Raw genomic sequence first — 27,479 nt, forward strand, 5'->3', positions numbered from 1 at the left:
GCTGTGGGTTATGCGGGGCGGGGGGGAGCTCCAAAGAGATGGGCAATGTGGCTGGCTCGACCACGTATTTCTGCCCATGCTGTTTTATTTTCTTTAGCACCAACGAGGACTTTGTCAGCCATATGAGACCCAGCACACCAGTCCCCCAAGCTCTCGTGCAGGTCTGGCATTTGCTGCTCTGCTTTGGCAGGATCCCTCCAACATCCCCGTGCGGAGAGCAGAGCTATCTCCCCCACGCTGTCCTCCCCCCCTTCCTCTACACACCGGGATACTTTCCAGAGACCCTGCTCAGCAGAGCAGTGAGGTACGTGACACAAGTCCTGAAAGCACCGACCGCTCCAGTCACGGTATCACTGTACATAAAAGTAATGTAGAAAAACACACAGGATCAAAATACTCTCTGTAGAGCTAAATGGAAATGAGTTTTTGCTGGAAACTGATACATGTTTATTAACACTTTTCAATCTATTGCAATGCCTGTAACAAACATCACTGCTACACAGATAAGTTTGGTGGTTAAAAAATGACTAATGACATCTGCCTGACCAACTGCACTACTTTGGTTAATCAGGCAGAAATATATATATATATATGCCATATCCTACATGTACTTGAAAAGGGTTCAGTTTAAACCAATTAATAAAATAGCCTGTTTGGACAAAAAATAATTGTTCTCTGAGAATATGTGAATTCAACACTGCTAGAAAATCCCTGCCATCTGACGTAGAAGGATTTATAGGTTTAGTGGAAATTGCTTTCCCCACTGTCCAGATTAAATACTGCAGGATGATTTTTTGTATGAGTAAACATCCTTCCAATAACGATCAGACCGATAATGTCTTAAAAAGAGGAACAGGATCTACATTCTGGTTTTCTTCTTCTTGTGTGGACTATTTCTGGATACAGAACCTTCAGGTAACATGTTGACTGTCCATAAAATGCATTTTAGCATCTTCCTCCTGTTGTGGGGATGGGTTTTATCAACTGAATGCAGAGCCCACCGACAAGGAAAAGAAATACATGAGGTATACAAAAAAGGCAGGTGAGTCTCATTTTTTTACATTCAAATAGCTACAGTTTGGACTAATGTAATGTTTCAGGTGAAGATATAATGACTAACAGATAATTAGAGTTTGCATTTGCAGATTGTGATCTCTCAGTCAAAAATATTTCCTGTTGCTGTTTTTGCCAATGAATAAGTTTTAATGCATTTTCTACAGTGAAAATCATTGCTCCCCCACCCAAAAAATGGGTTTGTGAGATATTTCAAAGTTTGAAAGGGTGCAAAAAAAGGTGTTTGCTTATCTTTATTGTGGTTAAAATGTGGTAGAGTATTTACATGAAAGTGAAGAGGAAAATTAGTTCCATGAGGATTGTTGCATTCACTGAAGATTAGATTGACTTGAGATCTCAAATGAAAACATTCAGAATTTATTTTATTATTCCCATACAATCTGTTTTATAGAGCTTTTGAGAGGAAAAAATTAAAGTGTCTCTGCAAACTTCAAGGCTATGGTCAGTTATCAGAGGAAACAGAAAGAGCATTCAGTGTATTGAATTAAGATATATAAAATTCTTTAAAATAATATCTGTTCTTCTCTTTCTCTCTCTCCCTCTCTTACAAAAAGACTGTGTGACATTTTTCTCCCGCTATCTTGTAGACAGCCATTTTAGGAGGTTTTGAGTTGAGGAAGGTTTTTGCTACAACTGAGTTCTGATTACTTATATTCTATTTGCATAATATTTGGAACTTTGTAGGAGGATTTTTATACTCAGGCACATAACAAGGTACATTTGGAGGAAAAATCCTTTGGGTTTTTTTTGGACAATATAGCTGACACATTTAGTTTTCTGTTCAAATGTTATGTACTTCTGCATGTGACAGACTGAACCTATGTCATTTCAGCTTTGCTATAGTCACTGTTTCTGTTCTGCAATGACTCCATATCACCATCAATACTGTAAAGTGTATGGGGATGGAAATGCAGGAATGTCACAGTCCTGAGGAATTCAAACCACTCCTGTTAGCCTTCAGGAAAAATGACTGAAAGGTGGAAGGGATGGGAAGTGCAGTGCCTTTTCGTTTTCCTGTAGCCCCTTGTAGCAAGTCAGGGCTACGTTACAGAGTGACTGCAGTACCCCGGTTGGCACTTGGGGGTCCATAAGCCGTTTTATACACAGGAAATGGCTTTAGCAGTGACGCCACCTTCGTGGACGTATAACTGGCAAAATGGATGTGGTGGCTTTGTTTATGATCAACCCCCAGGGGATGCATTACCAGAGACAGTACGGATGCAAGACAGCCATGAAACCTTTGTTTTCATTGAAGTTTCGTGACAGTGGCAGCAGAGGTGAGATGCTGGCTGTAGCAAAATAAAGGGGTGAGAAGCAAGGTTACCACCATTTAAGCTGAAAAGCATCCAGCAGAGAGGAATGCATACACACAGCCATGTTCTTGTTTAGCATCTTTAATTAAAACTCCCACTCCACCAAACACTTAACAGTGTCAGTGCAATTAAGTGACGATATAACAAATCACAGAAGCAGAGTGTTAAAAATACGTGAAAATGGAAAAGAAATATCTATTCAGTTCATGTAGGAACTACTACTTCACCCGTGCTTTGTGTATACGGTGTAAATGTGCCAGGACAAACCCATCAGAAAGCCCCAAGGTGTCGCGGCTCTGAGAAGCTGGGTCCACTGCCCTCCCAGCGTGCCCACGCTAGCCTGGGAGGTCATTTCTGGCCTATTTCTGCCTCAGTGGAGCAGTACTGATCCTGAGGAGGGCTGATGGGGAGAGAGGAGCAAAGCTGGTGTGTGGCTGTAGGGTTGTCCATCAGCAGCGTGGTGCCCAGTTCAGTGCTCACTTTCCCCTGTGATGGGACAGGCCATGAGAGGTGAATGGTTTGAACAGCCTTATAATTTGCAAGTTAAAAACAGGACAATTATGGTCATCCGTCTGATTTCCTGCTAAGCACAAACAACAAAGCCTTCTGTATGAATTGTACACCGAACTCCTAATTTACGATAATTACTTTTGGTGTCAAATAAACTCAGAATAGGATCGCAAGTATTTTTTAACTTCGGCTTCCAACCATTTGCTCCTGTTCTATGCTAGCTTGTCTCTTCACCATCCAGGTATTTGCAGGTGGATGAAGCCCCCTTTTCATCTCTGCTTAGATATATTCAGAAGATTAAGCTGCTTCTTATATTTCTCAGTGTAGGATGTTGCTCAAGCTTTGACTCAGTCATTTGCTTGTTTTCCTCTGTCCCTTCACTGCTTTTTCAGGATTGACATCAGGACTGGGTGCGGTATTTGTACAGCCTTCACGTAGGTGCTGTATATGGAGTTACTCCTGCCGACCTCCTGGGATTGTGGTCATGGTCTCCCGTTGCAGCCCTGCAGTGGGAGATTCTGTTTGCCCAACATGACCAATCTTCTGTGTATGGCAGGGCACCTCGTCTTAGAGGTACAGCCAGCCCTCTTTGCTCTCACATGTAGGTCCCTATACATTAAGCTGCTGATCATAGAATCATAGAATGGTTTGGCTTGGAAGGCACCTTAAAGATCATTGAGTTCCACCCCCCCTGCCATGGGCAGGGACACCTTCCACCAGACCAGGTTGCTCAAAGCCCCATCCAGCCTGGCCTTGAACACTGCCAGGGATGGGGCATCCACAGCCTCTCTGGGCAACCTGTTCCAGTGCCTCACCTCCCTCACAGTGAAGAATTTCTTCCTTACGTCTAATCTAAATCTACCCTCTTTCAGTTTAAAGCAATTACCTTGTCCTATCACTACATGCCCTTGTAAAAAGTCCCTCTCCAGCTTTCTTATAGCCCCCCTACATCATATAAGGCAGTTTTGAAGTAGGCACAGTTCCTTTGCATTTCAGTCAAAGTCAATGCCTTTTCCATCACAGAATTAGGTCCTGGAAGAAAAACAGAGCAAGGGGGGATGCTATATAACATCAGAAAAAGCTTGCAGTGAAGATTGCTCCTGAACATTTTGCTATTGACTCTGTTTCCCCTCCGTTCAACACTCAGCCCTGAGTACCCATTATGCAGAAGAAGTTATAGCAATTGACTTTGTCACTCCTCTCTAAGCACTGTTATCTCTTGTTCCTTAAGGCTTGTGGTAAGGACCAGGATGGAAATCCATCCCTTCACTGCAGCCTTTACCTTCTGAAGAGAGCCACAGGCCTCAGTGGAGACTGGTAGGGGAAATCTATTTGAAGTGGAAAAGGCTGGCTCCACACCACCGCAGGATGCTCAGGGTGGCTTGATTTGCACCCATGGCCTCTCTAGCCTTCAGAAGCCCTTTAGGGGCACAAGACCATCTGCTTGCCCTACTGCCAGGGCTCAGTGCCAGCCACCGGTTTTGGCAGGCGGCGCAGGCACCTGCTGTAGAGACCTGCTACCTTGGGTGTGCTGCCAGCATCCCGCTGTGCCTGACAGACGTGTCCAGCGTTGCTCCTGAGTCTCATGGTGCCGCTGACGGAGGAAATACATAGGCTTTTAGCCTGTTTCTTTGGATGGTGCTGTTCTGCAAGTGCTAGTTTCTTCCAAGGAGGCTCACTTGTTCTGAATTCTGCTTTCCAATTAAAACTCGCCGTTTGCTCTGCAGTTTTCAGCCCCAGGGCTTGTTCTTTCACCTGCTCAGATCCAGCTGAGCCCACAGCTTTTGCACTCTTGCGGGTATGGTGAATGCCGCAGCATCAGACACCTTCTCTGTCACAATTTTTGGCACTGCAGGTACCCCAAGGCAGCCGTTCGAGCTTGAGACACAACAGCCCTGAAGAAGGGTGAGCAGACAAGCATGGTTATGCCCACAAGAGTTCATGTATGCACCACGGTCTTTTGGGGACTGGGTCTGCATGACAGGAATTTTACAACAGGTCCCAAATAATATCTTAAATAAAGGTGATGAGGCTTTGGGACACAGTGCAGAGTGTGACAAGAAAATGGCAAATAAGCGTAGGTCAAAGTATGCATACAGTCACAGTGAAAGTGGCAAAGTAGATGATAGCTTTATTGCATGGGACTTATTACAGAGCTCTCCAATATTGTAATTCACTGTAAAAATGTCTGTGTGCCAGTCAAAGATTCAACTACTTATTTTTGCTAATCTCCAGGACAAATCACCTCAAAGGAATTTCACTTCAAAGAGCAGCAATATAAAAATAAAACCTTTCTCACCTTGCAGACCTGTTCGCAGTTTGCAGTCAGCGGTGTACAAATCCTGCAGGGTTTGCAAAGCTTTTTACTCCTGTTAAATCCCCAGTGCCAAAACTCGTATAGGAAGGAGCTGAGATCCGGAGCACCAGCAAGAGGGCTGTCTGCTGCTTTCCCAACTGCTCAGGCCCTTGGAAAGCCACCAGGATGCACGGGGCTCACTAGAAGGATACAAAGGGTCACTAAAGGTCACAACATCGTTATGCCAACAAAAGGGCCAAAGCCTGTGTTGCTAATTAGACCTGCAGAATCTGCTAGAGAGGATGAGCAATAGGAAAAGAACTGGCCTGGAGCTGAGCCCAGGTTGTTCTGCCAGAGCTAACTGCTGGGAAAAAAATCTTTTTAACACTAAAATCTCCCTGGACAGCATTATAACCACCTTTCAGAAAAACAACTCTTGGCAGAAGAGATTTCACTGTACAAGATCTACGGATCACGTTTGTTTAACCTTAGCTAAGAGTCTCACTTCATGTTTTTAGTCATGTTCCTACCATTCCCTGGCCGTGTTATAATCATTTTGCCTCACTCTGGTCTCCAAATAGCAACTGATTTTCCACTCCTCTAGAGCTCCCTGTCCATGTTTCTGTCAGTAAGAGCTATCTTTTACAGCAGTTGAATGACATCCTCTACAATAAGCCCTGGGCTTGTTATCACAGGGTCTCTCTCATGGCCAAAGATCTTTCTCTTTATGACATTTTCAGATGTTATTACAATTAGTGACACTTTTCCTAAGTGATGGGAGCCACCCTGCATCATTATGGCCATGGTTCCTTCCTGGTCCTTTTTCAAAGGCTCAGCATCATACTGAACATCTGCAACATTAAAGTTACCTTCCTTTGCTTTTGTTGAATTTGGATAGTACTTCTGTGTTGTCAGCTCCTCCGTACCCTGGCCACACTGTGTGTGGGCTGTCTGAGCTCTGTAAATCACACGTGGCTATCCTGGTACCCTTACTGAGGCTGCCTCTTACATGTAGGGCAGCTCCTATCTTCTTGCCCTCCTAATGCCTTCTCTGGCCTTATAAATTCATCCCTAACAGGATTTCTTCCTTTACTTCCCAGCAATCCTTAAGCCATCGTCTTGTCTTAGAGTTTTGCTCTTGTATCTTATCTTCAGTATTGATCCTGAAAGCATTTATTTGCATGAACAAAGCTTACTAATGCAAGCTGTCTTTGGATCAGATCTTCAGAGTGCACGGTAAGCCTGTAAAATGCCCGTTGAAAGCATTGCCTGTAGGAGCACATTATCAGTAGCGAGCCAGATCCAGTGGAGCACTGAGCACCCGCAGCTCCCAAGGCACTGCTTTTTAGGATCAGCAGTTTGTGTTGTGGCTTGGCACCGTTTGCACCAGCGGTGCTGGGTCTCAGGAGAGCAACAAGAGGCCCAGTGTGGGCTTCAGGCCGATGCAACTGGAGTCTCTCCATCTCCCCTGGTGGTAACTTGCCTTTCCCTTTCCTCCTTTCACCTCCATTTCCTTCACTCCTTTTCTTTCCCCCATTCAAGGTCCCTCCTCTTCTCCAGCTTGCTGTTCCTCTTTTTTTGTCCCTGACTTCCTGTGCTCTCCTCTTCACCTGCCTCATTTCTTTGCCCCACGGCACATTTCTTGCCCCTGTCATACAGCTCTGCTAAGTTTTCTCCTGTTGCTTTTAACTGAATTACTCTGCAACTTCCTTTTCTACTCCAGCAGCTGTTGCTGCTCCCTGTCTTACCTCTCCTTCCACTGTCCAGAAATTCTTTTCTGCTCTCCAACAGTGTTCATCTTCTTTACCCTGTTATAAATTAACTTATTTTTCATTATTGCTTTGCTATTTCTCTCATTTGTCTTTCCACCCCTGTTGTTCTTTCAAGCAACTTAAATCCTGCATGACAACTTTTCTTGGAAATCTTGTGGTTTTTTCTCACAACTCCGCCTAAAGTGTCCTCTCTCTACTTATCATTGCAAATGATGATGCTTTGAAAATTATATTTTCTACTTTCATCATTATCACCAGCCTCCTTTCACCCTTTCTAGAACTTATTTTGGGGCTACACTTTACATAGCCTCCTGTCACCTTCAGGTGATTCATGGCAGAACATAGTCTCTGCTGGCACTTCTGTAGCCATGTTCACACACCCATGTACTGTGCCACTTTGCTGTGCTGCTGATGATAAAATCTCCAGTCAACGTTGCCACTATGTAACTTGCTCAGGATCAGCAGCTTCATATCGTCTTCTAGCCCACCATTACTCCAATATGTTTTATGAGCTGGTGTGAGGAGACATAACAGGTTTTACAGCCTATCTGCAGCCCAGCAAAAAAAAATTGCAAACAAACCCATAGATACTGCAAGGCAGTTTCCTCCCTTCTAAGTACATATAAATTGTTTGATTTTTTGATTCTGGGGTTGGATTCACATCTGAAATGCTCCTGCTGGTCTTTCTTCTAAAAACCACCCAGTCACCTTCCAAACTCACTTGCATTTTTAGCACTCAGCTTTCGGTGAGAGTGAATTTCACAGTGTGATGACATGCTGTGTTTGCGTACTTCCTTTCAAATTTCTTCTCCTTGTTATGTGTTGTGGAAAGTCTTGAGCAACAGATTCCTGTTCACCTTCATCATGCCACTCCTGATTTTATATCACTGCACTATATCTCTTGGCCGTTGTCTCCTTTCCCACTCAGAAAGACCTGCTCAGGCTGCCTGGAAACCCTCCCCACCTCCGAGCTCTCTCTCTCCTCCTGCTCTGCTGTTTTTTCCAACTATGGGAATTGGATATGTGAGATGAGGACATGCCTTGGTGTTACTAACAGCATTGAAATACTTTCTGCTTGTTTTGCTGCTCCATTCCCAACAACGCCTAACCTCCTGTTTGCCTTTTTGAGCACTGTGGAGTATTAAGCTGATATTTACCAAGAAATAGCTACAATGATACTGAGACCTCCTTCCTAAGCAGTAACAGTTGGTTTGGAGGCCACCACTATCTTAACATTGTTTCTGAAAGCACAATGGAAAGATTTAAAAATAAAAAGTACAAAACAACGTACACTTTTCTGAATTTACTAACACTGAATTTTTCTGAAGTCACTTGGCATCATGAGATTCTGCTGTAATTTTCCACCCACAGTTCTGATTTTGACTACCTTGAACAGTTACATATCCTCAGTAAATATTGTTGCCAGTAATTATTCTTTTCTCCAAAATAATTTACAAAGCTATTGAACAACAGTGATCCTATCATAGATTTCCATGGAACTATACTGAAAACCTTTCTTCACAGTAAAAACTCTCCATTATTCCTCTGTTTCTTATTTTGTAACCATTCACACATGGGGAACTTCTTTCTGACTGGTTGATTTCTTTACAAGTGTCTGGAAAGGATCTGTCAACACCCTTTTGGAAATTGAGGTACACTGTGTCAGCTTGGTCACCCCCATCTATAAGGTCATTAACTTTTTAGAGAAGTCTCTTATATTTATAGTGCATCGCATCCCTCAAGAAATGTCAAACTGCCTCTCACTCTTCTTCAGTATATACTGTATTTATCTGGTGTCTACTATGGGTGGGGTTTTTTCTGTCTTTCTAGCGAATTTGTCCAGTGGAGCTGTCTGTAGCTTCTCAGAGTCCACTTGGAGCTCTTTTTCCACAGTGGAAAGTTGTCACCTTCCACTCCTGTGACACTGAGGACAATTTAAATGCTGGTTCAACAGTGCCTTACTTGGCTTTCTTCTGGGTAAAAGCTTGGTGACTTGTTACCATTCAGTCCATTTACTTTAAATCTGTCTCTGCCCTGTGTCAATATGAATATTTCTTAACATTGCCCCAACAGCAGAATTGTTACAATTCTGTGTTTTTTGTAGTGCAAACAAATTCCTTAATTGTCGATGGTTTTGATTTCCCTTATAAAGACAGAGTGCTTTCATTGCTGTAATTAAGGAACTAAAAGACAAGTGTAGTATTGATAATTAGCTAGTTATTCCTCATTCTGCATTTGTACAATTATTTCTCTGTATTCCATGCAGTTCTTTGTATTCTCTTTTACTGAAATTCATCTTGTTGACATCAGACCTTTTCTCCAACGTGTTGAGGCTGCTTTGAATTCTCATCTTAGACTCCAAAATCTGTTTCTCTCTCAAGCATGCTGTCATGCTTGAGTTTTATAGCTCTGTTATCTGCATTATTATTAAAAATATTGACTAGTAGTTTCCAGGATGAAATCTGCGAGATGTCATTTAATGTCTCTTGACAGCAAACTAATGGCAGTTACTCTAACCACAGTCTTTCAATCATGCTTAAAGTCACAGTTTCATGTCAACCGTATTTCCCTAGTTTAGTAATGAAATATTAAAAACCTCATTCAAATCTACTTTTCCTCCTGCTTACGCTAAGGCAGCCAGTTACTCTGTCAGAAAGGACATTAGACTGGTTTGACGTCAATTATTGCAAAGATTCACATTGAGTGATCTTTATAATCTTGTTATCCCTGGGGGTGGGCAGACAAACGGATCATGAGTTTGTCCCAGTTTCTTTCCAAACGTCAAAACTCCAACATCTTTCTTTTGTCCCCTGCTTAAAACCAGGTTTTGTGTTCACCCTCACCCTCTCTCAGGGGCATCACCTGTCTGTGAGGAGTCCTCGGAGGTACCTGCTTACAGCTCAGAGACTGTAACAGCTGGTACTCCCGGTGCGCCCGGGGAAGTGCCATCAGCCTCTGTCGACTTAAATACTTCCAATTTATCTAAATATCCCTTAACATGCCCTTCCCTGATCTCCACCGTGCTGACATCTGCTTACAAGTCAACCTTTCTTCAAAGACTGGGGCAGACTTGAAACCTTTCAGCGTGTTCTGCATGGCCCCATTAGTAGCTCCCCTTCCCTTCATCCATTTCTCTTTTACACTTCGCTGAGCCCTGGCACCACGCCTGCCTCCTCCTCAGCTGGCACGACGGACCTCAGTCACGTTCCTTCTGCTCCCTCCGACTCTTCCCTTCAACCTGTGTGACACAAAACCCAACAAACACACACCCACTGGATGCAATTTCTGCCACATAAGGGCACTTTCATTTTTGCAACATCATGTACAGTGCCAAGACCTCAGGTGGCATGACATTTCTGTGAATAATCAATGTGTGTAGGTTTGTTTAATTTTTTTTCTTTTGCCAGTGTTTATGTCCAGGCAAAGAACAAAGGACATGCAAAATTTAAAGAGTGTATATATGTTTCCTGCCTCTGCGTATTTTGCATTCTGAGATTGATCTGCATTCAAGTAATACTGGATTAAAATGGGGTTCTCATTGAATTTTCTGTATCACTCAAAAATAATATGGTAGAACAGCTCTGAATCCCACTGTTTCTCAGACTTTGTGCTGTGAACATTGAAGATAGTGCTCTTTCCCCATTTCTTTTCATAAATTTAACTACCTGCAATGGCAATGGCTCACCTTTCTTCACCATCTTTAAACCTCTGAATCATAAGGACACATGACCCAACATAGTTACAAGCAAACAAGGGCTTGCCAAATGCTAAGATAAAATACATTTCGTGAATCATTTTCCTCAGTTTTTAGTGGCTTGTTTACAGCTCACAACTTTGTAACTCTCCTAATTTGTGTACAAATTAGTGGGTTTCTATCCTACATTATCCCTGGGAATTAGTATGTTACACAGTAGATCGTGTCTCCTGCAGTCTGTGTTGCTGGATAAGAGCAGCTTCCTCCCGTTGCAAGTTTGTTCTCTCCTCCCTCAGGTGCTGGGTGGTTTTTCTCCCCATTTAGCTACCTCCTTCCCTCCTTCCGCAAAGCACTTCTCTGGGCTCTGGACCACCTCTCAGACTTCACTCAGACCTGCTGCACCACCTGCTCACCAGCATCTCCTGCTTGCTGAGAAGGTCTTCCCAATTCATTTGCAAGTCAAATGCATGTTATGGGGGAACTTTCTGTGAACCCCTTGCCCCAAAACCTCTTTCCTTCCTTTGGGACGCAGCCTGGGAGGCTCTTTAGCCCAGCGAGGCTCACGCATCTCCAGGTTCTGGGCAGCATCTCTGTCCCACACCACTCTGCAGGACTGTCCAGGGTGTCCATGCCCCAGGAGTCATCCCACACAATGATGAGGCACTGTTTGAGCCTGATGTCTCCTCTCCGCTCTTTCTGACATCTTCCCCTCTGGCCTTACCCAGTGTTTCCCCTCCCTCCCCAGCCACTTTTCCCCTCAGTCTCACCGATGCATAGGCTCTGTTGCAGATCCAAGCTCTCCTTGCCCCTGCCCCACTTTTTCTCTACAGACACCTTCTATATGTTTGTGCATACAATCCCCGGCCCTTTCCTGCCTCTCCCCCATTCCCTGACCTGACTTCTGCCTTTAACATGATGCTGATGTGGTATGATCCCAGCTCCCTAACTGGTCATAAAAGGGAGAAACAGAGGTCACAGAGGGAGAAACAAAACCTAGTCAAATATTTAGGCCTAGGTCTTTAATAAGACCTTTAGACTTCTCACAGCTCTTTAGCAGTACCAATACACCTTTGCCATTACCATGTCCTCCCCGTCAAGGCTTTGTCCCCTGCAGGGACTTGGGCTGCCTCCGCTGATCTCTCCTGGTCCTTCTGCCTCAGGCAGCGTTTCGTCAGGACCTTGCCCAGCCATAATTTTACGGGCAGACCAAGGAGAATGCGGCTCCTGCCATTCCCCTGCCCAGCACGGCACGAAGGCCGTGCAGCATAGCGGGTGCAGGACGGGAGGCACCGCACAAGCTGCCCATCAGTGTCCACCCGGGGACAGGGAGCCCAGAGCCAAGCGCCACGGCACGGCTGGCAGCAATGAGGGAGTTTTCATCACTTTCATTACTTCCCAATTAAAAGTCCTGCTGAAAACTGGCTCAGCAAGCTCCACACCCTCCCTTGTCTTGCGTCAGTGGTAGAAGAGGCTGTGGATCGACTGCACCACGGCACAGCGTGAGCTGCAGAGCTTGTATCTGACAAAATGAAGCACGTCGTTTCGGAGGGTACAGGGGGGAGAGTCCGCAGTGCCTGCACCGGAGAAGGGGTGAAGGCATCACCCCGGCATGAGATAAGCAGAGAGGAAACGGGCACCCCGGTGTCTCTGCCCCAGCCGCCGGCTGCCAGGCTTCCCGGGGCAGCGGGCACCTCTGCTCAGGGTAGGGTCCGTTGCAGGCACAGCCCCTGGCCAGAATGTTGCTGATGACGCAAGTAACCAAAGGGACAGAGATTATGCCACAGCCACATCTCAACAATATATCCTGAGACAGGATCTGTTCTGACATCTCTGATCTGCCATCCTCTTTGCAGACCTAAGAACACCGACCGTAAGGGGTGGAGAGAACAGACTGCCCCAGAATTTCATGAAATCTGATAACAGTAACATTAGTGTTAGCCCAGTCTGCCAACCCCACCAGCACTGTTCCTCGAGGATGTCACCCCTTGGACCCAGGAAGGACTGTGTGAATCTCCATTACTTTAGCAATTTACTTTCTCTTGAGGAAAGTACACTGGATCTTGCTTTTTCCCGAAGAACTGAAACCATATCTTGATTTAACTCCTCAAGGAAGAAATGTTCTCAGATCCTAGTGAGATTATCCTAATAAGAGTGTAAAATAGGTCACTGTCTACTACAGATGTATTGCCTCCCATAGAGAAAAAAGAGTATGATTTATAGGTGGGAAATGTATGCTGCATAACTAATTACAAACTAAAAGGCAAAGATGGGTAGTGACTTCTCTCACATTTGTTGTGGTTGCTTCTAAAAGCTCTTATTTCAAAGATGAAGAATACTGTGGGTTTTCTGATACACACTGCAAGTGTGAACCTGACACTCCTCTGGCACACGTCCTGTGAAGCTGGGCATTAGGAAATGCCTGCTGGGACCTTCAGATGTCATGGTTGAACTGCCTCTTCTGAAAATCAGACATGGTTATCCCTAACCCTGCAATGCTTTTTCCTTTGTTGGAGGGACTCATAAGTGCCATAGTAAATCTTGGGCTTTTAAAAAAAAAGAGTAACGGCTTTTCTCCTTTTGTCTGTAGTGATAGTGATGAAAATCTGGTTTTGCTAATTTTTTTTTCCCTGGCTATCCTAAGCTTCAGTCGCCTCATTCCCGCCCAGCCCCAGCAAACCTCAGCCTTTGGGGCAGAGGCATCTCATGATCCCTTGAAGCAGTGGGGGGACCTGGGGGAATAATGATGACTTTGGAGAGGTTGCATCACCCCAGCTGCCATCAGGGGCCTGAGAGCTACTCCAGCAATGCACAGGGAGCACTGTGAATAAATGCCACTCTGCTCCAGTTGTTGCTTTTTCGTAAAAGCGACTCAGTGAGCTTCATGAGCCATGAAATGCCTTTCGGCACTGTAACTGTTAGGAGATAATATATTTTACCTCAGGAGTTATGTGCTAGTTTTAAAGACAGCCTGTCACCCCAGCGAAGGCAGGAGCAATACCGTCACACTGCGTGGCCGCAGTGGCAAACAGTTGCGCTGAGCAATCTGCGAGCAACGTCTGGATTGAATCTCCTGAGCGCAGCTGGCTGCTGCAAACACTCAGGGACAGCAGATGTGCAAGGAGCAGCCATAGCGGCTTGCCATTGATTCACAGCCCGAACGGGCAGGCTAATGGGGTCCTGTGATGGAGCTGCCATTGATCACTTAGCCAGCAGAGCACTTCCCAGGAACCAGACCAGAAAAGCTATTTATTGAGTAGAAAGAAATGGGGCTTCAGATCGCAGTAACTGGGGAATGATTGGCAACAGGTAAAAATGTTTTGCTGCCACAGGAGGAGGCAGGAAAGCGGGGGAGGCTCAGTAACCTCAGAGCTGTGACAAGGGGAATGGGACTGGCAAAAAGAAGTGAAGGAGCTGAAGCAAAGCACAAATGAACACAGTCCCCTGAAGTGGCTGGAGCATGGGGGACATTTTATGCTGGCTTGGGATAAGGAAATAAAGTTTAGTTTAGAGGCGGTGGAGAATCACCTGGAAGAAATAAGAGGAACCACCCGGGGTTGCTGGGTGCAGAAGATGGGGAGGAGTTGGCCATGAATCCTTGATTGCCATGCCTTGAAGGGTCCCTCGACAGGCAGGATAGGGCCAGGGCCAGCATGAAGCACTAGATAAGCTCTACAAAGAGAAATGAAAATTAGAAATTGTAAGAACATGGCCTGCTTCATTCCTGTTTGAATACCAGCATTATTCCTGAATAGCCAAGAGTTTACTAGGGCACTTTAAAGTCATGTAAGTAGGTCAGCTTGTCACCAGAATCTGCTTATCCCCAAAACACGTGAAATTACTTCCTGACAGCCAGCAGATGAGAAGCAGGCAATAGCGAGACACATCAGCAGCAGCCCTAGGGCGTATCGACAAGGCGGAAGACCCAGAAAGCACATTTTGCATTTCAAGCGCATTTTGCTGCATGATGCCCAGGTCCAAGCAGTGCCATAGAAGCTGCTCCTTGCAATAGTAATAGTGCTGCGTGGCCCAAAGCTTCCCCAAAGAGTGGTGTCCCTGTGGGCTCATTCCCAGCCCTCCTCTGGGAAGCACAGAGCAGATTCTGTAAAACCAACCCCACTCGGCCGATGCTTCGCTTCGGGGTGAGTCAGTGATGACAGGCCAGTGTGCCCACCCTTAGTCTGGGCGATGCAGAGGTTGTCTGCTTCGCTGTGGCAGCGGAAAGATGACTTTCCCTCCAACGCTATCGGCTTTCAGAGAGCTCCCAGCCCAGGGGAAAACCATCCTCCAAGGCCTGGGGTTCTGCCACTGCCCACCACAATGGCGCTTGGGTGGTGAAACTCGTTATTGCAAAAGGAGTTTTGCCGTTGTACATCTCTGCAGAGGGATTTGAAATGTATGTTAATGGGCAAAAAGTCTCATTAGTAGAGTTGATGTTAGTTAGTGTTTATTACAGAGAGAAGCTAACTTTTTAAACTTTTAATTAAAGATGAGTTAAATGTTTAAAATGTTACTTTTGCTCAAGCTAGCACTTACATTGCTAAAAGCAATATTCTTTCCTTTAATGATAAAATAAAATATTGGCCAAACCCCTGAGAGGAGCTTTCTTGACGGCCAGCTGGGAGACAGTATGAAACCAGAAACAAATATTTCCACAGGTTTTTTTTACTTTTTTCCCCTCGGAACACTTTCTTCTCATGAAAATACCCGGCTGCCTCTGGCGAGTAGATGTAATGGCTGTGCCCCCGGCTGGCAGAGGCCCCCGGGCAGCGCGGCCCTTCTCCAGAGCCCCTGACGGCGCTGGCCGGGGCTGCGGCAGGAGGGAGGCGAGCCGCCTGCCTGGGTCCTTTGCCAGGCAGTCAAAACCGGTGGCATCCCACCTTGGAAAAATCATCACTCCCCTCCTTTTGCCCTGTCCTGGCCGCAAGCCCCCGGCACCCCCCCGGCTCCGCGCCCTCCGCCATGCCCAGCCTGACATCGGCCTTCGGTAAAAAGGTAAAAAAATGAAGGTAAGAGCCATTTCACACATGTGACGGAAGGTAACGCCGCGGAGATCCGGTGCTTCCCACCACGCTTCCCTCCCGATGTCCGCCCGTGACCGCCTGCCTCAGCTCTCCCTTTTCCTGCTATTTCCACGCAGCCGGCCGCAGCGGCAGAGACGGGAAGCCCACGGCGAGGCGCACAAGCAAGGCAGGTAGGCAAAACCCTCCGGCCGCTGCCGCCGGCCCCATCCCCGCCGGCCCCATCCCCGTGGCCGGGCTGAGGCTGTGGCAGGGGACGGGGACGCCACCGGAGCGTGCCGGTTGTATTTAGGTGGGAGTCATGCCGTTAGCGGGATCCAGCGGGGCCCAGGGGAAGCCACGTTGCCCGACACCCTCACGGAGGTGAGGTGTGATACCGCGGCCGTTCGCCGCAGCCCCGTGGGCTTTGCGTTGGGCTGCTGCACGGTTTGTGTCGCCTGTGCTGTGTGTGCCTTCCCTCCGAGCATCCCTTCTGCAGAGCTGAGCCCCCCTCCGCGGGCTCTCCATCACACCGCCCGTCCTTCCCTCTGCCGCTGCCAGGGAGAAAGAGCCTTTCTGAGCACCGTCAAGCCTGCTCACAAATGCTGAAGGTTTTGCCAGCGACCTGCTAATATCGCGTCCCCGTCTCAGCGGGGTATAAACCTTCCCCAGCGCACACTCACAATGCCACAGGTCTTTCAGAGGCTGAATTAAATCTAAAGCAGAAGCAGGGGCCACCTTTTAAAATGCCTGAGGGATAACTCGTGACTAGAAGAACTCACTGATGGAGGTAGATGACTTGCCACTCCTGGACATTATTAGACTGAGACTGAGCATTTTTCTAAGATACTCCATAGTCCAGATAAAGCTCTGGGTTTGGGAGAGGAGTCGCTGATAGTACCGCTGGTCTCTGCTCAGAGATCGTTGTATTGGCTTCTTGTGGTGCAACTGTCCACGAGTCTGTGAGAAGTACAGCACAGCTAAGCGGCCTCATTTAGGAAGAACTTTATCTCAGGAACATATTCCCCATCAAGTTTCTTTGTTGTCCTGTTTTTCTTTAATCTATTTCTGACTTGTCTCGTGTATATTCAGACAAGAGCCTCTCTGAGCATGCCATCTTTTATCAAACTGAGAACCAGCAAAACCTTTCCTCCTGTTTTTGAGCCCTCCTGCCACCGGAGCGGCTAGCACGCAGCGGGCTCTGAGGGCAGCAAGGCTTCACGCACATGATGGAGCAACCGAGGAGCTGCTGCCACCACCATCCCAGCCAAAGCACGGGGGCACTGAACAGCATTTTGCACCTTGGATGTGGAGGAGGAGCTGAGCACCCTCTGCCCAGCATTTGGTGCAACTCCAACAGCTTCTGGAACGACCCTCCCAGGCTCTTTAATGCTCAGAGACCTCCCAGGTCTTTAATGCTCCTTTTTATCCTCATTAGAAATCTGGGGCAGGAGCTAATCATTTTATCCCAAGTTACGGGACGGCTTGCCTCCTGGCCTGGTTCCCAGCCTGTCTCCATTTTGTTCCTGGGCAACAGCCAGTAGCTTATTTGATATATTGTTTCCCTAATTCCTGGCCTCATGCCCCATCATAACTCAATGTCAGAAATGCCTCCCCGGCTGGTTTCCATTTCCCCGCTTATCCACAAACACTATTCCTCCAGCCCACACTTTTGAATGATTGTCTCCAAACTGTGCTATAAGCAGAGATAATTTTACAGAGACAAAAAGTCACCAAACAAATGTTTTCTCAGTGCCAGAATTATCACAGGTGCCTAAGCTGTATATGGAGTGCAGGAATCATTTTTTAGTGACACGCTGCCAACCTCTGCAAGCAATCGCATGGTTATGGTCTAAGGGGTAAAAGGTTTAAGGGGTAATGGAGCGAAGCGGGCGCGTACTTCTCACAGGCACTGCTCAGGGTTTATAGCTGTGCTTCTCTCTTCCTGGTAGCCCAATTCTAAAACGAAGCCCTGACATCACCAAATCTCCCCTGACGAAGTCAGAGCAGCTGCTCCGAATAGATGACCATGACTTCAGCATGAGACCAGGTTTTGGAGGTATGAAATGTGCACATTTGTTACTGTTCCTGTTTTACATTGTCACTTCTTTATACTGTAACACATACTCAGGTGAACAAGGAGATTGACAAGCAAAGCCTTTTCTGTCTCTAATTTTAGTTATTTTGTTTTGTGAATTCATGACATGCGCGGGGGGATAGGGGTGCAATGAAATAGTCTTCTTCCTTGGATGAGCAAATAGCGTAGTCAAAGGCATGGAAATGTGATTACAGGCAATATAACATTCCTGGTATTCAGTGACACTTTCTGCTTATAAAAATCTGCAAATACACCTTATGTTTATTCCCGGATGATGGGGAAATTCTAAGATTTCATCTTACTATGGCAATGTGTGTGCTTAAGCAAATCACGCACCATGCTTACTGACCTGGCCATTTCATTCATAACCCAAAAGAAAATATTTTGACTGCAGTGTGTTAATGCTTGCTTACAGTTTTGTGGCTGTGTGCTAGAGCAACCTAAGCTTTCAGGGAAATGGATGAAGGAGAACACGTTTTCTTTCAGCCCGTCGGATTAGAGAATGTTGTAATTTATCTACCCTTTCTGGCTGACAGATGGTCATTCAAATCCAGGATACCATTATATACTCTGATGAAAGAAGATTTTATTGCTAAATGCTCAATATACCAAATACCAGCATGTTCAATTAATTTAAAAAGGTTTCAGTTTCATAGCAGTCAGCTAACGTGAGCATTATTTGTCTTGACAGATCTCCTGTACTGTAATTGCCAGGGGTATACAAGGGACTAGTCAAAGCCTGGAGGAGGGAAACAAGATTGAAATCCCTATTACAAGGGGTTACAGTCAGTCCCTTCCCCTCAGGAGCCCCAGGCTCAGTGGCACATGCCTGTGTCCTGCAACGAATCCCCTCTTGTCACCCTGTCTTTTCCACAGCTGAGCACTGAGTGATGTGAAAGCCAAATACACAGAGCAGCTTCCCAGGATGCTATTAGCCTGAGAGGGGAGCAGAAGCAAGGGAAAAGTGGGAGCAACTCTCTTACATTTCCTTAGCTGCACCGCCACTGCTCTCCATGTGAATGGATGCTCTGCCGGACATCCTTCTTGCAAGCCCTGGAGCCAAGCACTACAGCTAAAAGCAATTAAAATTGCTTTTAAATTTTGAAGGGACACGTGTAGGATGACACAATAAAAAGAGAAAGTCAGTAATAGCACAGTCCCATTGCTGATTTTGATTGTTATTAGGAGGGTTTTGTTATGAATTCAAATCGCTTCTACTTTCAATTGGTTTACTGTTGTTTTTATTTCAGACTGAGCATCTTTTTTTATCTCTAAGATACAAAAGCCAGAGGATTACTTTGTCTCACCAGGTTTATACTTTCTCAACTTTCAATTTTTTTCCCCCAGGCCCTGCAATTCCTGTTGGGGTGGATGTCCAAGTTGAAAGTCTGGACAGCATTTCCGAGGTGGACATGGTAAGAGTCACAGAAGGGCTAAGGTCAGATGAGACCTCTGGAGAGCATCTAGCCCAAACCCCTGCTAAAAGCAGAGCCGGCTAGAGCAGGCTGCCCGGGTTTGTGTCTGTGGGGCTTGAATACCTCCAAGGATGGACACTCCACAGCCTCCAATTCGAGTTTGATCTGAATTTGCAAACAATTGCTTCTATTGACCTCACACTACCATTTCATCTCCCTTGAAGCAGAAGGAAGAAATCTGACATTTTCTTTTCTCTAGGACCAAATGATACAACACTGCCAAGACTGTCCCAAAGGATTTGGGTTTTCATACTTTCTTAAGAAGTGATAACACGTTAAAAGCTCTGAGGAGGCCAATTAATGTGTTAGTTTTAAGGCAGTTTGATATACTGCAGACACAGTCTCACTTCGGCCACGTTCTGAGGTGGTCAGGGTCCAGCTAGCTCCCAACCAGAAGCCATGTAGCCACCCTGAGAACAGCACTGGTTCAGATTGGTGAGTTCTGCTCTTGACAGGGGAGCCAGAATGAGCTCATAGAGGAGAATTTTCTCCGGAACTTGCCTTTGATGCATTAGGACTTGTAACACCCCTGCTGTGCGCTGGGGAAGAGCGTAAGGCTCCTTCCCGTATCTTCACACTGCTTCTGGAGTAGAATTTCAGGGGCATGCAGGACTAATGCTCGTGCTCTGCATAGGCTAAATTCCTTACTGAGTCTCTGTCCTTCATTTCCTACCATACAATTAGTAATGTGAAAACAGTCAGTTTTCAAACGCTCTGAATTAGTGCAGATTTTGGTCTTGATTTTTGCTGGAGAGGCTTTTTTCATCACAAAACACTACTGAAAGTAAGGTATGATTTCTGCAGGAGATTTTGCATGGGAAGATTTTACATGCATACTTGACATGTAAACAACAGCCTACGCAGGAGAGCAGGAGCACAGAAGGAGAACGGGAGATGGCCCTGCATGTATACTGTAAGACCTACACCATTTTTATTCATCCTTTTGAAACCCAGAGCTCGTCAGACCTACCCTGTTAGAGCATCCCCAGAGTCTCTCAGCAGCTCAGCTTTTGCTTTGGAAGAGAAAAAAAAAAAATCACACCCCAATACAGAATGCTTTTCAAAATACTTTGCTCTTTCAACAAACGTATCAAACAGCTCTGAAGCTTTCACATAAAGCCGCAACTTCTCTGTGCTCCTAACTAAGAGCCACGGGGTTAAAGAGCCTGCGCCTGACGTCCTCCCATGTCAAAGCTAGGATCGTGGCTGCGTGGCAGCACAGCTGGCGTTCGGCAGCCACCCCGGCGGCACGCCGGGCTCCTCTCACCACAGCTATTTCAGCTTTTGGCAGGCTGGGATATCTGCGGTCGGCCGACCACGTGCAGCAGGGCTGCAACGCTGAGGCCCATCAGGGTGCACATTCTGCCCAGCCCCGGGGAGCCCTCCAGTTGTCCCCCCCGTCCCTGGTGCTCTTGGCGCTCTGACCACCAGCCATGGGGACTCTGAGCTTTCGCCTCTCCTGGGACGGTCCCAGTTCTTCTGGTTGAGGAGAAAGCTTGTGAAGGTGGCCAGAGAGCCCCCGAAAAGCTTTGGGACTTGAAAGCAAAGGGAAAGAACTTACCATTGAGGATTTTAAAGTAAAAAACCTCAACAAACCAACTCATTTTTTAAGCAAGCATTATGATTTTCAATGACTTTCCCTGTTTTTTTAATAATGCCCCTGCTCCTCTTGTAACATCATGCTGCAACACCCAGCAACATGGGAAAAACCCTGAATGGCCTCGGGTGAAAAAACCATTCAGGGTCAATTTTGGCTGTTTGCAAAATAATGATGGAGAAGACTTTGTATTGTCAGAATCAATTCTTTTTAACTTGTGCAGCTTTATAGAAAAAGGCCATGGTGCTTTGCAAGATCATTGCTTGCTTTTTAAATGAAGAAACATCAGTGACAGATACTCACTCACTCTGTACTGAATTTAAGCTTGAGGAGTTAGATATATCAATCTTTCCTTTTTCTCTCCTACTTTCTGACTATTTGCAAGAAAGTGATAAAATAATAGAGGACTTTTTAAAAAAGTTCATTAGGATGTCACAAATCAGATTCTTTTTGTCCAATTAATTTAAGACTTTATAAATATCTATTATGGGCCACTGAGTCTGAAATTAACAGAGCTTTTGCAGGACATGTGGGACAGCTGTTTTATCTCAAGGAAAAATGGGAAGAAGGAAAAAAACAGATTGTTACCCAGGATGGAAATTAATTTGCAAACATAATGGGAGAGCTAATAGTGTCTCTGAGAAATGGACCAAAAGAAGAGAGACATATTATATGGTTGTTGCTTGGGGGATTTTCAGACGATGCATTGTAAAATATTGTCATTCCCAGTTTAATAGCCTACAGCTAGTATTAATAAATCTTTCCTAATGAAAGCTGACAATACTTGATTTTTCCACAGCACCCATAAAGGTAACTTTATGCAAAAAAGTGAGGCATTGACTTCTCACTGAAGAACAAATGTCTGTCAATGTATTACTGTTTAAAGGACATATTAACACGTGGGAGTCAATGTAAAAGGTTTCCCAGAACAAGCTGTTTTAAATTTGAATACAGGAAAAAGATGTTAAGGAACACTGTAGAATGGATCAAATGAAAAAAGAGGAAATTACATGGTCAGTGGCTTTGGGAGCTTCAGTTGGATGTGATATAAAGCATTTCCAAGAATTATATTGGCCTCTAGTGTAATAATAGCACAGGCTGCAACTAACAAATCACTTCTACTGAAAAAAGACTGCAGAAACTGCCATATTTCAAAATGCTTGGGAAGTGTTGTGGAAAAAAAAAATCAAATGTCAAATAATTTCAAAAAAACCCACCCCAAATCCATCTGACTTCCTCCACTCCAGACACCAGGGCAGACTGGTCAGTCTTAGACACTTCCCTCAGTTTATGGGCAATATATTATGCAACACTCAAAGATACCATGCTTATAAACACTTGTGTGTGAGCTTATCTTCAGATACATGAGGGCCTCCTTTGAAATAAGGAAAAAGGCAAACCCAAGCATACGTGCCTCTGGGGTCTGACTCCGAATACAGCAGAGCTCAAAGAGAAGGAGCATGCCTCGGATCCCAGAGTACAATATGTGGGGAGAAAATGCAAAAAAACCCCCATTTTGGTCAAATACGGAGTCACAAAGATTTCAGCGGCTGTGCTGGAGGAAGAGCTCTCACTGCAGCACGCTCTTCCAGCTGCCTGGGGGAAGGCAGTTGCCGGAGCAGCGTGGAGGGCAGTGCAGGCAGCAAATCCTTCTTCCCCGTTGGCTCCAGAAACGCAGCATCGCTTGGCTGGGGGTTAATAAGTGGTCGGCAGCACTCTCCACCTACCGCTGCCTCGGCATGTCTGCCTTTTCATCCGTGGAGTGGCTCGCAGACACCGAAACGCAACATTTGCAATTCAGAGGTGGATTCGCCACGTGGATGACCTCTGATTTCTGAACCCAGTAGGTCAGTCTGACCTGAGGAATAAACAAGCTGCAGCTGGTCATGTCCCCTGCAGCTCAGGGAGTGGATGTGCTTTCAGGAATGGTGCTTTACAGCTCATGGTTTGTCCTAGAGAGGAGAAATCACTGCTATGCCGGTAAGGTGTAGGTTTTGACACAAGCCTGTTTGTTGCAGGACTTCACCATGACACTTTATCTGAGGCATTACTGGAAAGATGAGAGGCTGTCCTTCCCCAGCACCAACAACCAAAGCATGACCTTTGACGGCAGGCTGGTGAAGAAGATCTGGGTCCCCGACATGTTCTTCGTCCACTCCAAGCGTTCCTTCATCCATGACACCACCACAGACAACGTCATGCTGCGGGTCCAGCCAGATGGGAAGGTACTTTATAGCCTCAGGTAAAGCTGCATTTGGTCAATGCAAGCTATTAGTGGAGTGAGAGAGAAAGCAGTTTAATTGATTCCTGTATTGTGTTTTTGCATGGCTTCATACCAAAAAAAAAACCATAAAAAAGAATGAATGTGCTGACTATCCACTGACATCTGAGTCCCTGTGCAAGTTCATTAAGTGCCTGTCGCAGAAAGCCAATTCCTATGCCAATGTTGCTGGTTCCACAGCGTCCGTTCACCTTGCGTGCATGGTTAGCGCCTGCTCTTGCTGTTGGGAAGCTGTGGCCAGATGCAGCAGTCCCCTGGGGCATGAAAGCCCCTTGAAGGGCACATTTTCGGTAAACTTTGTTTTGTCCTGTAGTTTGAGGGGTGATCCCAGCCTTGGCTTTCTCCTTTATTTTCCAAATGGTCGATCAGCTTTGAGAGGAACATTGCTGACCTAAGTCTGAACATTATTAAACCAGGATTTTTTTCTTTCTAATAAATAACACTTTCATACTTGAAGACGCTAAGTGAGGAGCATCTATCAATCTCCAAAAGAAACTAAAATCAGTGCTTCTGTGTTTCTTGGCTGCAGCTCCATCCAGTTAGAACACAAGTATTGCCAAATGACCCATAAAAACCTATTAGGAAATTGCTGTACAATATTCTGATGCAAGAATGTCGACAACACCTCCACAGCAATGAAATAGCAAAATACATGATAAATAAACAAAGCATCAGATGATAGATAATGTATTCTGAAGGAAAAGAAGGAAAACTGACTGTCAGGAGGCCAGTATCAGCAAGATGGATAGATTTAACTAATGATAAGCTTGCAGAACACATTGCTTGGGAAGGCTGTGGAGGTCTTTAAGGGCATGTTAGACAGCAAACTTAGGAGTGGCAGAGGTAGAGCTGAGCCTGCCACAAGGTGAGGAGATCAACTTCTCAGCCTGCCAAGGTGTTTTATGATTTTATGAAAGGCGGGCAAGCAAAGCAATTCTTGAATCCCAGTGGGGTATCAATTTGACAAGAATTTTCTTGTTCTCTGATATTTTTATCTTACTGTTCCTTCGAATTCACAGCCTGAACAACGTCTACCTTCTCATTATTAAAGCTTTTTCTTCACTCAGCATATTAGACAAAGTTCAGGTGTTCTTTAAGCCTTTGCAAAGTTTGCTCGGGTCCTTAGTACAATAAAAAAAGGACAATAAAATGACATAATGTTCAGCTATAGCATGCATGCCTATATACTCTTTCATTTAGCTGCATGATACCAATCATCATCTGCATTGCAAGCATTTATGGCTGTCTAAAGAAGATGGGAACAGAAGAATATAAAACTACTCAGATCCTGCCACACACAGTCTTGTGCTTAAACAATTGTCCTGTACAAAATGGTGGTGAACGTCTTGAATAGCAAATTGACAGAGTTTCGTTATTTTATTCAGTGGCAACTGCAGGTTGGAGTGCTTTATGACTGCTCGGAAGGTATGAATGCTGGTCTCCCCTTAAGAGCAAAGAGGCCATTACTGCCTGCCTGCTTTTGCTGAATGCCTTTGACTGTAGATTATATTTTTCCTTGGTGTCTGCATTTTTAAGTCCCTTTGCCAGACTTTGTCTTCTTTTGTCTTGGAAACCGCTGTAGACCTCACTGGCACCTAAACAACAAATCTGAGCCAAGCATTTTCACTCAAAGACTAAATCCAGATAGGAAAGCAATGTCTGTGGGAACCCACACATGCAGAAGGACTACTAACATAAGGGACTCCATTGTGGTTTTATCATTATGTGACAGACATCTGTCTACCATTAGTCCTGCTATAATTCATTAATTCTTTCCCCATTCCAAATTATACTTCTATTTTCATTTACTTCCCTAGAGTTCAAGACAGTTGAGTCAAGATTTATGGATGCTTCCAGTGCGAACACAGAATTATGCTCTTAAAAATAAGATAATCAGACTATAGCAAGACCAGAGCTTTTGATTGATGGGACAGAGCACTTCAGTGGTCTCCGTTGCATACCAGCTCCAGCCCTAACTCGAGGCACTGCCTGTGCCCTCTGGTGGCTGATACCCATGTGTGACCACCGGGTTCTCATTGAGCAGCTGAAAATTCACGGTGTGCAGAGAAAACTACCTGCATCCCTCATGGTACTAGGGTGGCTTTGATAAATGGAAATTATTTTATTGTACAAAGCATCCATTGAAAGCACAGATCTCTGCAGAGAGATGTTTGCTGATAGTCAAAGAGGAAGAAGTGCCCTCTCTGCCCTTTCCCATTTTCTTCTCCAATATTTTTGTCATCTAGTAGCAATTTGTAATGGCCTAACTTTCTAGTCATCTTTTCTAACACTAGTTTGCTCAAAAGAAAAAAATGGCTTTAACTAAAGAGGAATGGCTTTAGCTGAATGGAAGGTATTTGTTCTCAGTTGACTGTTACTGGCCAGATAGTTACTTAATAAAAAAACCAAACTCACAGCTTTACTATTTTTCACTCACATAAGAAGGCAAGTTTTTAATGGAGTGGTTTTTATTATTCCTAGAGTTACAGTAACGGCAATGTGCAACATGGATTTTAGTCGCTTTCCCCTGGACACACAGACATGTTCCCTGGAGATTGAAAGCTGTAAGTAAAGCAGAGGTGTAGGGGAGCCAAGGGCTGCACCCCAGGGGAACCCAAACTGTATTTAATTACATCAATAATTATGCCGATAATTAAACTGCTGCTACATTCATGGGAGCTCTAATCAAAGTCGGCAGACTTCAACACTGAGAAAAAATCCCTGCCCATATTTTTTCACTAGAATTAGATGGTGTTTGCAACAATGCAGTGTTTTTAAAAACCAGCTGTGAGCACTGTCTTGCCGGTGTCCCTGAAAGCCAGCCAGGCTGCCCCCCTGCCCCGCTGTCCCCAGAGGACCTGGGCCACTTGCCTGCAGGTCAGCGGTCCCCAGCAGCAACCACTTGCCCAGGTGCCCTCAAACACATAAATAAATAGCCCTACGCCCTTCACGTGCACCATCTGCTCATCCATGGTGTAGAAACCATGATGGGGCAGTGACATTAATCACCTTCCTCTTACATTTCTTACATCTATTTGAGATAAACCCAGCTTATACCCACATGTAGTTCCTTTGTCCCAAGTATGACACACATACGAATTGGGTAGATTTCATACAGAGACATTTTAAACTTTTAGCTTTTTAGGAGGTTTTTTCTTCTCCTTCTTAATCTTGCAATAAGAAATTATAATCTTAATTCTGTTTTAATACATTTATGTGTGATTTTTTTTCTCCCTGTCTGGGAAAAGTGGCTACTAAACCCATCTGAAAGGATTAATGTTACTGTAGTTCCACATGTATTAAAAATCCAAGAGCTGTAACGTTCATGTGTGCATCACAGGCAGAAACTTTACTCAAGAGTTTTTCCTCCTGCATGCCTCAGATCATCAATAGATTGTTCCTCCCATTACCTCAAGCAGGCTCTTTCCTCTAAGTCTCCTTTCCTTTGCTTCTGATTTTAGGATGTTTATAAGGGACAGTTTTTCAAGTTCAGGTGTGGTGGGTTACCTGACACACATATTATGTGTGCAAAATTATGATTAGAGAAACGGAAGGGTTTACAAAAAGCACCAGGCGTCAGACCCGAGGGCTGTGACAATGAGCTAGTCCACTCCTTGCCACAACCATACCCACCACCGGCGTGGCTCTCAGCTGGGCGGTGGCATGTGGCCTTTTCAGCCGGGACCTCGCAGGTAGCCTGGAAAGTGCTGTGGGTGTGATAGCATCTGGCTCAGTGCACTGCACCGAGGTGTCCTCTGCTCCCCTAGATGCCTACACTGAAGATGACCTCATGCTCTACTGGAAAAATGGGAATGATTCCCTAAAAACGGATGAGAGGATATCGCTGTCCCAGTTCCTGATCCAGGAGTTTCACACCACCACAAAGCTCGCCTTTTACAGCAGCACAGGTGGGTACTGCGGTGCCTGCCAGAGAGTGGGCTGGGGGAAGAAGGTGCGCGGACTGTCCCTTTCGAGCCTGGCCATGCCGGATTGTCCACTGGGAGGTCTCCCTGTGGCCCGTCAGACCTGCCTTTCTTCTGTGCCGAGGCTGCTGTCCCTGCCACAGACTTCCATCCCGGTGGTTATGTAGTGTGGAAAGACAATCCCTCTTTAAGATCACACCAAGCCTTAACATGAACTAAACTCTCTGATTGCACAGGTTATATTATCTTCTCTGGAAGACATGGTCCTGAAAGACACTTTGAATTTGATAGTTGGTTCAGTAAGGAGTCTTTTCCGTAAACTGCAATGATCTGTGGTCATTAACCGTGTTTTTCTAAAAGCAAATGAGGCACTATTCCTCTGATGCAACATCACCTTATCTGAAAGTAGTTTGATATTAGTGTGACTTCTCTTTTTCCTTCTCTCTGTT

At 45.4% G+C, this 27,479-nt stretch overlaps 1 protein-coding gene and 1 long non-coding RNA gene across 3 annotated transcripts in view; one reads left to right on the forward strand and one right to left on the reverse strand.

Annotated features, from left to right (window-relative positions):
• The first annotated feature begins 505 nt into the window (after positions 1–505).
• The window catches only part of GABRR1 (gamma-aminobutyric acid type A receptor subunit rho1), a 31,452-nt gene continuing 4,478 nt past the window's right edge, over positions 506–27,479 (forward strand). Inside the window, exons 1-7 of the mRNA XM_030043325.2 lie at positions 506–1,042; positions 15,797–15,850; positions 17,609–17,715; positions 19,102–19,169; positions 22,845–23,068; positions 25,589–25,671; positions 26,875–27,015. Of these exons, the coding sequence (XP_029899185.1) occupies positions 921–1,042; positions 15,797–15,850; positions 17,609–17,715; positions 19,102–19,169; positions 22,845–23,068; positions 25,589–25,671; positions 26,875–27,015 (799 nt within the window). The 5' untranslated portion in view covers positions 506–920. The remainder of the gene's footprint in view (positions 1,043–15,796; positions 15,851–17,608; positions 17,716–19,101; positions 19,170–22,844; positions 23,069–25,588; positions 25,672–26,874; positions 27,016–27,479) is intronic.
• On the reverse strand, positions 2,453–17,602 carry LOC115353676. Of its 2 annotated transcripts, XR_003927664.1 has the most exons (3): positions 16,340–17,602; positions 5,197–5,393; positions 2,453–3,400 (listed from the first exon to the last, which is right to left on the reverse strand). It is a non-coding gene; the product is annotated as an uncharacterized LOC115353676 (long non-coding RNA). The 2 variants fall into 2 exon arrangements; XR_003927663.1 differs by lacking the exon at positions 16,340–17,602 and having other exon boundaries at positions 5,197–11,264.

The sequence above is a fragment of the Aquila chrysaetos genome, chromosome 2 (genome assembly GCF_900496995.4).
Source record: "Aquila chrysaetos chrysaetos chromosome 2, bAquChr1.4, whole genome shotgun sequence".
Lineage (NCBI taxonomy): Eukaryota > Metazoa > Chordata > Aves > Accipitriformes > Accipitridae > Aquila > Aquila chrysaetos.